The following is a 10,095-nucleotide window of genomic DNA, read 5'->3' as shown; positions in this document are numbered from 1 at the left end:
ATTAACTGCCAGACTGGAAGAGGAAGATAAGCCTGGATGTACGATACAGAGCTGCCTCATGCAGCCAAGGCTTTCTGTGCTGATATATTTCAAATAAATAAATAAATAAATAAATATGAATGTAATTACATAATTTAACAATAAAATAATTATTAAATAGTTCTTTCAATAAGTTACATTCTGTATAAGTTAACACACGAAACATCCTGACTGGCAGCTGCCATCGACTGACATTGCAGTTCATATCAAGTAAGTAATAAATAGATCAATAAATAAATGCAATACAAAAGCACATGGAACCAACGATAATAGCTGACAGGAATGTATCACTGTACCATACATGTTAATATAACATGATGTGTGCTAGTGGTGTTACTCAAACCTGGGGAATGTAAAAGATCTGTCAGAATCAGGATCATACTATTCTACTATGGAAAAAAAAGGAGTAAGGCGTGGCTTCTTAATAATCTCACATGCAGATTTTTCTTCTAATTAGCATATTTGCTTGTCTTCATCAATCCTTTGCTTTCTTGAGGAGCATTACACCAATCTCCTGGTGCTTATCTGTAAAATAAATGGAAGGCAATTACATAAGAATTATCTTCATTTTCTTCAGACCTGCATTTTTAGTCAGTTTCTTAATAAAGCTGTGCTGGTCTTAGTGATCTCATGAAGCACCACTGATCTCTCTAAAGGACTCAGAGGCAAACAATGCCAGGCTCAGAAGTTCCCCAGTCAGCCAGGGATTGGGAATTTGGCTCCAACCAATGAGGGCTGGGCACTTGTCCAATTTTGGCCCTCTGCTCCACCAGCAGAAGGCTCTTGGAGTCTTACCTGCAAAGTGCAGACCACTCACTCCAGGATGAGTTGTAATAGCGATCCCTGGCCTGCACAGAGATCTTGTCTTTTGGCCCAGCCTTTGGAATCTGAATAGACTGCTCATCAGCATCATAAACCTGTGAATAGGGCACAGCTCCATCAGTAAGGGTCAAGTAAACATGCAGTAAAGTGCCAGACTGGCAGCACCAAGCATATGTAACAGCAGGAAACACTGGTAGTCTGTTGTTCCATGTCAAAGTCATGAGCAGCTGTAAGAACCTTAGCCACAGTGGAAACAAACTATGACTCCCATTGAAGTTAATGATGTAAAGCAATCTGAACTCCAAGCTCCAACTGTCATTCAAACAGAGGGCTCATTTTTTTTATCTTTTTTTCTTTGCTCTCTCTCTCTTCTTCCCTCTTTTTCCTCAAACAGAGAACCCTAAAAGGCAGAAGTTGCTGATTTTCTCTGAAGACTTTTGGCTAATACAAGAAGTGCTCTGTAGACCTGCCAGTTTCTCTATGGGATTGCATAATACAGCCCTGCTAATATCAAGGAATCATTACTAGGTCAATGGCCCCATCTGCTGGTGTAGGCTTGCTTATTTTTTTTCACATACAAATATCCTTTTGTGTCCTTGGTTCAACTGGATTTCAGACTGTAATGTTCACATTTGTTAATTTTCTGACTCTGGACCATGGAAGAGCAGTGAAGGACCTGCACTGTGGTCACTTGCTCTACGTATTTCTTTCTACTTTTGCTGCTGATTTCTTTGACTACCAAGACAAATCACTCTACTGCTGTTGTGTGCCCTTTAGTGTACCCACAAGCATTAACAGCGGAAGCAAAATAATCTCATTATTTCAAGCTAAAATGGATTTGCAATATTAGCTTTAACAATTGATGACAATTAACTAATAGCAGGAATATGAGAGGCAAAGATTTCAGTCTTCACTAGTATCCACCGAAATGCTACTAAATGAGTCACTGATGCCTTATTTGACAATTCACATATAAAGTCTGAGCTAGCCAGGTTCAAATGACATACAAGAACTCACCGCAGCAGATCCTAGACCTATGGATTTGGAAATTGGGATTTTCCCACATTAGCACCCACAAAGTGTACTAATGAGTTAGTCGATACTTTGTCACGCTAGCATTGGCCATGCAATACTGGACGTGATTTTATCTCCCAACTTACATCAGGTTTCATCCACCCTAGGTTGAATCTTACTGCTCACAGAACTGAGAAGGTAATTGTCTCCCAAAACAGAACCTTTCTACGTTTGAGGCTCAGCAGCATTTTAATTTTAATTCTAGTCCACGATTCATATGCTCTAAGCTTTTATTTATACTGTCTGTTAAAACAGGAAAATCACACATCAAATGTTGCATTTCTACCTTGCTTCTGTATTTCTTTGTGCTTTCAACTTTGACCCTGAAAGTCAAAGGGAAGTAGGACTTTGGTGTGCTCCAGGTCCTGGGATATGTCCAGGTCACTGTTCCATTTGTGCTTGCATACTGACATTGAGGAGGGTCTGGCTTTACTACAAGAGAAAATATAGAATGCATTAATAGGCATTAGCAGCATAAGATCACGTTGGTGTATTGTTGTTGGCAGTTTTATATGACCGGCTGCTGGAGCCTCTATTAAATTACGACAGGAGTTGGCATGATGCATAAGAACTGCACTGTATGCTTCTCATGGAAAATTAACAACATCGCCACAGCCCCTCTGGGTAAGATCCTTCAGGGTTTTTTTTTTTTTTGCCTGGAGAGCTGTAGGAGGCTTTGTTAGAGACAGATGGTTATCTTCACCTCCTGCTGACTGCTAGGGCACTTAGCAAAACATGCTTTCCTCCATCTGTAAGAATGGATCAGGAGTGAGGCATTCCTGGCCTTAACCATAATCTGAGTAAATCTGCAGTTCTCAAAGAATAGCCTGCTGGGTTATTGGCTGTTCTCTGACTTCCCCCACATGCCCCTTCCAAAACACATCTATGTGAAAGAGAAGGTTACAGAAACTTCTGGCAGATGTGGGAGAGAGAGGCTTGGAGGTCACAAGCTATGGATATGTTGCTTCTTCACTTCCTCATCTTCTTCCAGACTGCTGCTATGATTCGTTTCCCCCTGTTCCTGTAACTGGGGGCAGAATTCAGATTTACAGTAGAACAGAGCAGGGATTCCCAAGCTTGGTTTGGTCAGTTACCATTGCTAGTTCCACTGCCTGCAGCGAGAATAAGGCTAAGAACTAATGGTGATTTCTGATCTACTCACTGATATCTCTGATGAAGAAGCTGCTAGTGTAGTTCTCATATTCCACCTCATCAATGACCTCCAGGAACATCTCAGTTGGCTGGTGCTCTTCGGCAAATGGACAGTAGTTTTCCTTCTGGCACTGGACAGTGTATTCAGTCACAGATTTTTCAGTGTGATCCACAGGGCTGCTGCAGGTTACATCTCCTTGAGAGCTGAAAATACAACAGAAAAACAAAATACTGGTTTGTTCTCAGAATTTTGTTGCCATAATTATATCACGTAATTGGTAAGATAATGTTTGGTCTTGTGTGTATCACGCTATGTCTGCACGTAAGGAACAGCAGAAATAATTCAGTGTGTTCTTATATACTTAGTAACTATATAATGTATTAATAAAATTACAAAAGTCCATCCCAACTTTCTGTTTTCTTCTGTTGAAGAAGAAATTTGTGTTTAAATATAAAATGGGATAAGTTCATTTCTAAACACCTCTGCTCCATGCCAAGCTGTGGTATCTAACTTTGTTCCTCAGTCCTTTCCAAAACTTCGCTGGAACAAGTGAGGCATGGTTAAACCATTCAGTTGGGAACTAACAAAAAGATGCAACCTGTAATAGACGACAAGAGTCTGCGTCTACATTTACATTCAACAAAATAAAACATTTTGCAGTTTTTTCCTCTCTAACAAACTCAAATGACCTTTGCCCAGGCACTCCATGTTTTGGAGAAACCCTCAAGAGTGGTGGGAGGTAGGAAATTCCCCCAAGGTTCCCCTCACACATTTCCCTTGCAGGTTTCTGCAGTGTTCCTCAACAGAGACTTGGCCATGGACGTGTGGCTTTTGTCGTGGGTGCAGCCTCCCACTCCTTCAATTCCACTGGATCTGATGAGACTCAGTGCTAAGATTGTTTCTGCTTTTGGCTCAACTTCCTCTCTCTTCCCTGCACAAACTGCTGCTTTTGCTATTGCTTAAGTGTAGCAGCTGTAACAGTCTGGTGGGGGTTGTTCCATTTTCAAATCAGTATTAATTTCAGAGTGACTTCCATGCTTTTATTAAAACCAATTCCAGCGAATGCTCAAAATATTTTGCAGATGTTCAGATTCTGAAAGCAGGTTTCCTCCCCTTCCGTGCGCCCTCAAGAGCTCACAGTGCAGCATCTCCTACACAGACACCAAGGGCTCTTCTGGCTGTACTATGAAGTGTTTAAGGAAAGTACAAGCTTTTACCCTTTCAGGCTCCTGATTGTGAACTTCATGCTTGGACTCTCATTTTCTGTCATCCATGAACATGTGAAAATTCCAGAGTAGTTCTTTGCCTCACATTTTAAGAACGTCTTGCTCGGCTCTAGATGGACAAAGAAAGAAAATGCAATTTATTTACTTTTTTGGATGAACTGATCCAAACAGGGAGAAAACAGTAGTTCAATAAATTCCGATCTCCTCTGGCAGGTGGGTATGCAGGCAGACCACAATTTCCTGCTGCCCATTGGGCAGCTACCTCTACTGAAAAAGCCATGTAAGAACAGTTGGAGACTAAAAGCTGGCCTATACAACACCACATTAACCATATCTACACAGCAGTTGGCAGAGTTAGAACATACCCAACGTGCTGCAGAACCTGTCAGTAAGGGGCTTTTTAGACAAATCCATTGGTCCTTTTTGTAGAGAAAGAGAGTACCTATTCAGCTGCAAAACCTCCCAGCCTTGGAAGTTCCTGTGTTCCTATGTTCCATAGTGAGGGACTGCAAGCTGAGTAAGTTGCATTGCAAAAATGCAAAAAATCACAGATTTGTCCCAGTGAATTAATCATGAATGGAGAAGCTCAAATGGCAGTACTTAAAATCTTGATCAATCCCTGGTTCTGACAAATCTTACAACCCTGGCTTTGCAAGGATACATTACTTAGAGGCAGAGCACTCTCCTGAGTGCTGCATCTGCGAGATGGAGGCAGAACAAGTCAGTAGTTTCCCTACCAGAAAAGCAGTGCTGTAGTACTGATAGTATCCCTTGTTTTCTGTACCAGTCCAATTGTTCCTATCATCACTCCATCCTACAAATCTAAAGGACCCAAAATTAATCCCACAACAGATTCCTGTTCTGCTCATCAGTCGCACCACACACACACAGTCATCATCTCTCTTTCACTGTTGGAGTGTTGGGAGACGGCTGATGTCCAGGTGTACATTTCTCAAACATTTCTGCAGAGCTCCCTCTAGTCTTCACAAAAGTGCAACGCACAAAACTGACCACAATACGTCACATCTTGCTGTGACTGTACCTTTATAGCTTTTCAGAATCGACCGTATCATTTGTCTATTGGAGTCTACTTTAGTTATGAGGAAGAAACTGTAGCTGATAATCTCGTGTGTCTTAGCTGACAGACAGGTGTAGTTGCCAGCATCTGGGAACTCCTTCACTTCGACGATCAGAGCCTTTCCAGTTCCTTTCAGTTCGGTTCCCTTTTTCCAGTAAACTGGCAGCGTTTCATCAGATGTGTTACAGGTGAGCTTCACTTTTTTAGCTGGTGTCTCGTCGTTCCACTCAGATTCTATGACATACACTTCAGATATTGCAGAGAAAGACATGTTAGCACCAACCAGAATGAACAGCAGGAAGGCTGAACTGAGACATTTTTCCAGCTCTGCTTTCTAGAAAGACTGCTACCAAATCTCTTTCTTCAGTCATCTGGACATCTTCACTACAAGGACTTTATATTAAGCTTACAAAGCACCTAGAACCCACCGACCAACAGGGATGACATTTTAATTGGATAAAATGTTTTTTTCCTCTGTTCCCAGAAAATCTTACGGTGGTTTTTAACTATGGGAAGTAGGCAGGAACCTTTCTTTTAAAGATGAGGATGCCAGGACACACTGAATCTGGATAATCATGGCCCTAGGCTTTCGCTCACAGAATGCCATGTACAGCCCTCAGTGCTGTGGTGTTTGGCTCTGTGACAGGACCTCCTCAGTGTTAAAGGTCTCTGAGTGAGTCTTTGAGTGGGAAGGAGGGCAGCTCTAGGTAAGTGATTTGCATTTGTCCGCAGCTAATGTTTCCCATTTTCTGGAGGGATCAATCTGTACTCCTATCACTCTGGTGGAAAGGGAGCAATTAGTGAGAGACAGAAGACCTCTGAGTTACAGCAGACGTAAGTGGACTACAACAGGGGCACGCAGTCTTCTAAATGCCACCTTGTAGCGCTGCAGTGCCCTACTGGTCTTTCCAAATTACCAGACACACCACCTAACAAAATGTTTTGGAAATATTCCATTAAAAGAACATTATCTTGTCTGTTTGCTATGGTTTCATGTAGGAGGTGAAGTAGCAGTCAGGTTGGCTGACTTCACCTACACTTCTGTGTGTCTACAGTTCTCAAATTCAACTGCTGCTGCTCAGGTATACTACCACTGTCAGAGGCTCCCCAGTTATGTTTAGGGCTGTCCGAGACTTTCTATATACAAGAAGGGGCAAAAATTTGTCTCTCATGGTGCCGACACCACAGCAAGCACCACAGGGAACCAGAGATCCAGTGAGCCATAAAACATTTACACCAGGACATTGCATTAGCAAAATGACAGATTCAAGACTTTACCACAGAGAAAAAACACCAAGAAATCCATGTCAAATGCTTGAAACGTGCAACTCCAGAAAGCTTGGAGGCTTAGCAAACTACTGATGGATTTTTGAAGGACAGACAAAGTCAATTTCTTAGAGTTCAAACATAAAGAAGTATATTCTCAAGACTTTGACAAACAGATTTCTTACCATTCTCTCTAAGTTTCCACTGTGCTTCCAGAAGGGCAGCAAAGGAAAGTAATGAAAGTAAGGCAAATAGCAGGTGAGACATCTGTAGGTAAAAAATACATTACTTCATTTAGGATTGCTGAGTGTGTACTGAAATTGAGCTCAGCTGCTGGATAAGATGACAGATTCAGCTCCAGTGAACTAAGAAACATCCTCCCATTCTAATAATTCTTATACTACATGCAGGCATGCACTGCAATTTGAGGCAAGATGTTGATCTTCTAGTTATTCATATCGCAAACCAGTATGAGAGAAGAAACCATGGCACTTGGAGGCAACTGTGTGCATAGGTCTTAACCTTTATCTGGTCAAGTGAACCAGATGAAGAACTAGACCTGGCACTAGGTCTAATATGTGATCTTTATCTGGTCAAAGGCTCAGAAGCGTTCCCAGATCCCTGAGTCAAATATTCCTTGAGCAAGAGAACCTCTACTGATGCTAATGAGGTTTCTTACAGAATAAGGCAATGAAGCAAAGGATCAATGAACATAAATTCCAGTCCTACAAAGCTTTTAAATGTGTCAGTAGTCCTATATAAAAACTCACACTACATAAAATTACATAGATGAAATTCATACTACATAATAGACTACAGCTTGATACATCCTCACTAGATAAAGAGGAGGGGAAGGGGGGGGCAGCGGCTGCTCCTGACTCCTCACATACCCCCCATATAAATGCATATTCAATATGTATTATAGTATAATAGTAGATATGCTTAATACATATACATAATACAACATTTATTCTCTGAATCTCATATAAAATACTTTGTCCTAAATTCAAAATATAGCAGTATGGCTTTGTTAGACGGCAAAAACTTCTAGCTCCTGATTTCCTACTGTGGACAGGATAATCTGTAATTTGTGAATGAAAGCTACGTTTTGTCTCTTTCTCAAAGATACTCACTTCTCTCACAGCCACATGGCATTCATCACTGTGCTTCATTAAGCTGATGCCTGAAGTATTGATTAAAAGCTTGGAGAGAGGAGAAGGGAATACAAAGAGCTTTCTTTTCAATATCACCATCAAAATTTAGAGCTTTCAAATAAAAAAGTTTTGTCCAATTTTAGGAAGAAGCTTCACAATTTGGGTTTCCAATGAAAAAGTTAAAAACTTTCACGGAGAATTTATCCACCTCTTTCCAACTCACAATTGTCCTGAAAAATTAATCATAAACAGACTGTTTCTGGATATTATTAATCAGTGCAGATGCCTGAGCACTTCATAGGTGAGAATGGCATGCCAGCTCCATGTGCTCCGTGAGATCCAGGGCGTGAGCTGCCACAAATCAGCATAGATTCCTTCACGGAGCATCACAGGAGGTTCGTGTCAGACAGCAACTCTGCAGGTCCCAGCTCAGGGCAGGGCCGGCTCAAGGGTGATGCATTTCTTTTTTAAAAAAACATCAGTTTAATCATAAATATATATTTATCTAAGCACACAGCCCAGTAACGTGAATACGGTAACCTACAAAAGATCATTATAACGCTAGCTATTCTGTTAGTTAGGTGACAATTCTGCTAGCTATGCACATGCACACAATGTGCCTTTTACTTCAGGCTCGTAAACATACAAATACCCCTATGAGAAAAACAGTGTGAGAAGTATGTAAGGACACTCAAAGAACTGCTTTTGTAGAGCTGCCGGTAGTTTCCCGTGCAGTCAGCAGCCGCCAGACTTGTGCAGCCCTGCTGGTAGAGAAGAAAGGAATTCGTACCTTTTCGTGCGCTGCCGGGTGCCGAAGTTGCTGGGCAGGTTGGTGCTGTGATCTGAAGGAAGCAGAGCGCCGGCCGCCTTATAAACACTTGTAAACTCTGAAAGGGATGCTCCGTTTCACCGCAATACCACAGGATTGCAACATGGGGCTCGAGTTCCTTTTTTACATAGTGGCAGAGCTAAGGCATGAAAAAAAAGTTTGGGACTCCCAGGTAAACTTTAAAGAGGAAATGAGATTATGAGATTGTTACAGTGACCTTTATGGCATGCCAGAGGCGTTTCCTTTCCTACTTGATTTTCTGTCTCGTCTCATCATCTGGGGAAGAGTAAATACACACTAAATAAACTTCCAAAACTGTCTGATGGGAAAAATATTATGAAGAGTGAAAGAGAAAGTTAGATAAACTACATCTTTTACTACCTGGCAAACACTAAAGAGATCATCACATGAATTAAAATTCCAGCTACCACTTCGGTCAGCACCAGAGGTAGGGAACACCGATTGTCAATCGCTGCTTCAGAATTGTATTTATTCTAAAAGCAGAGACTTAGGTCAACCAAAATATAAATGAATAGTTGTAGCTGAGAGAGAAAAACCTGAAATTGCCATTGACACGATTTTTAAGGTTGGCAATTTTTAAATAAAATCCTTTTTTTCCTTTGTAAATGGATAATTCCTCTTAGATACACATTAAGCACAAGAAAAGCCCTACACATAACAGCTTCTTTGAAAATGAGGAAAACGTTTCTATTTTTTATTCGTGAAATAAAAAAACAACAACAAAACAGTTCACTTTATTTGTCAGACCAACCAAAACCGAGTTGTTCTTCCAGACCAGTGCCAAACCTAAATGACTAACAAGTTATAGACAAGAAGAAATACACTGCTTATAAAAACACAACAATGGATTGAAATTCAACTTGAATACTTTAGTTTCTGCTCATTGTCACACAGCTGGAAAGCAAAATAGCGTGGACGGTGGCAAGCTCTCATTCAGAGAGGGTAGTTACAGGACTTTATATTAACTGTGCCAGAAGCTTCACACAATGATGCTGGTGGAATCCTTCCCTCTCCTTAGTTATACTCTTCACAGAAACTCCGAGGGATCACATACACCTTTGGCAGAAGAACATGAACTCCCTGTCATCTGACAAAGCACATAACTACAGCATTGCAGTGGTACACTCTGATGGGCCTCACAACTTCCCTGCTGAGCCCAATGCCTCTCACCTGTTACACAAATCTCAGCCTCAACTTTTCTTTCCTGACAGGATACGACCGCCACTTTCTCAGCCAGGCTTGCTCCATTCACACAGACCATCCTGAATGTGCATCACAGCTGTTTATTGATTTATTCTTGGAGCAGAATTGGCCAGCAACCAATGAACCATGTATTCAAGATCATATCGATACTACAACATATGCCAGAGTACTAGACACTTCAAGGATGTTGTTTAATCCTACACACTTCCACCCTTCCAAAACTTGTCTCA

At 41.2% G+C, this 10,095-nt stretch overlaps 1 protein-coding gene across 1 annotated transcript; it reads right to left on the bottom strand.

Annotated features, from left to right (window-relative positions):
• Positions 1–830: 830 nt before the first annotated feature.
• Positions 831–8,755, bottom strand: IL12B (interleukin 12B). The gene is made up of 7 exons (XM_042880747.1): positions 8,603–8,755; positions 6,844–6,925; positions 5,357–5,638; positions 4,306–4,423; positions 3,098–3,291; positions 2,222–2,367; positions 831–956 (listed from the first exon to the last, which is right to left on the bottom strand). Exons 2-7 carry the CDS (start codon positions 6,923–6,925, stop codon positions 831–833), a joined length of 948 nt encoding a protein of 315 aa, XP_042736681.1. The 5' UTR covers positions 8,603–8,755.
• Positions 8,756–10,095: the final 1,340 nt, after the last annotated feature.

The sequence above is a fragment of the Lagopus leucura genome, unplaced genomic scaffold, assembly GCF_019238085.1.
Source record: "Lagopus leucura isolate 7727_CA_CO unplaced genomic scaffold, USGS_WTPT01 Super-Scaffold_100027, whole genome shotgun sequence".
Taxonomy (NCBI): Eukaryota; Metazoa; Chordata; class Aves; order Galliformes; family Phasianidae; genus Lagopus; species Lagopus leucura.
The sequence above is the reverse complement of the archived record's forward strand: the minus strand, read 5'-3'. Positions and strand labels throughout refer to the sequence as shown.

What these genes read in the sequence shown, in the direction of transcription:
- IL12B (XM_042880747.1), bottom strand. Translation starts at nt 6,925, where the DNA reads ATGTCTCACCTGCTATTTGCCTTACTTTCATTACTTTCCTTTGCTGCC. An exon ending in GATTCTGAAAAGCTATAAAG is followed by an intron (nt 4,424 to 5,356) that starts GTACAGTCACAG and finishes TTGTCCATCTAG; the next exon opens with AGCCGAGCAAGACGTTCTTA. An exon ending in CTTCTTCATCAGAGATATCA is followed by an intron (nt 2,368 to 3,097) that starts GTGAGTAGATCA and finishes TTTCTCTTGTAG; the next exon opens with TAAAGCCAGACCCTCCTCAA.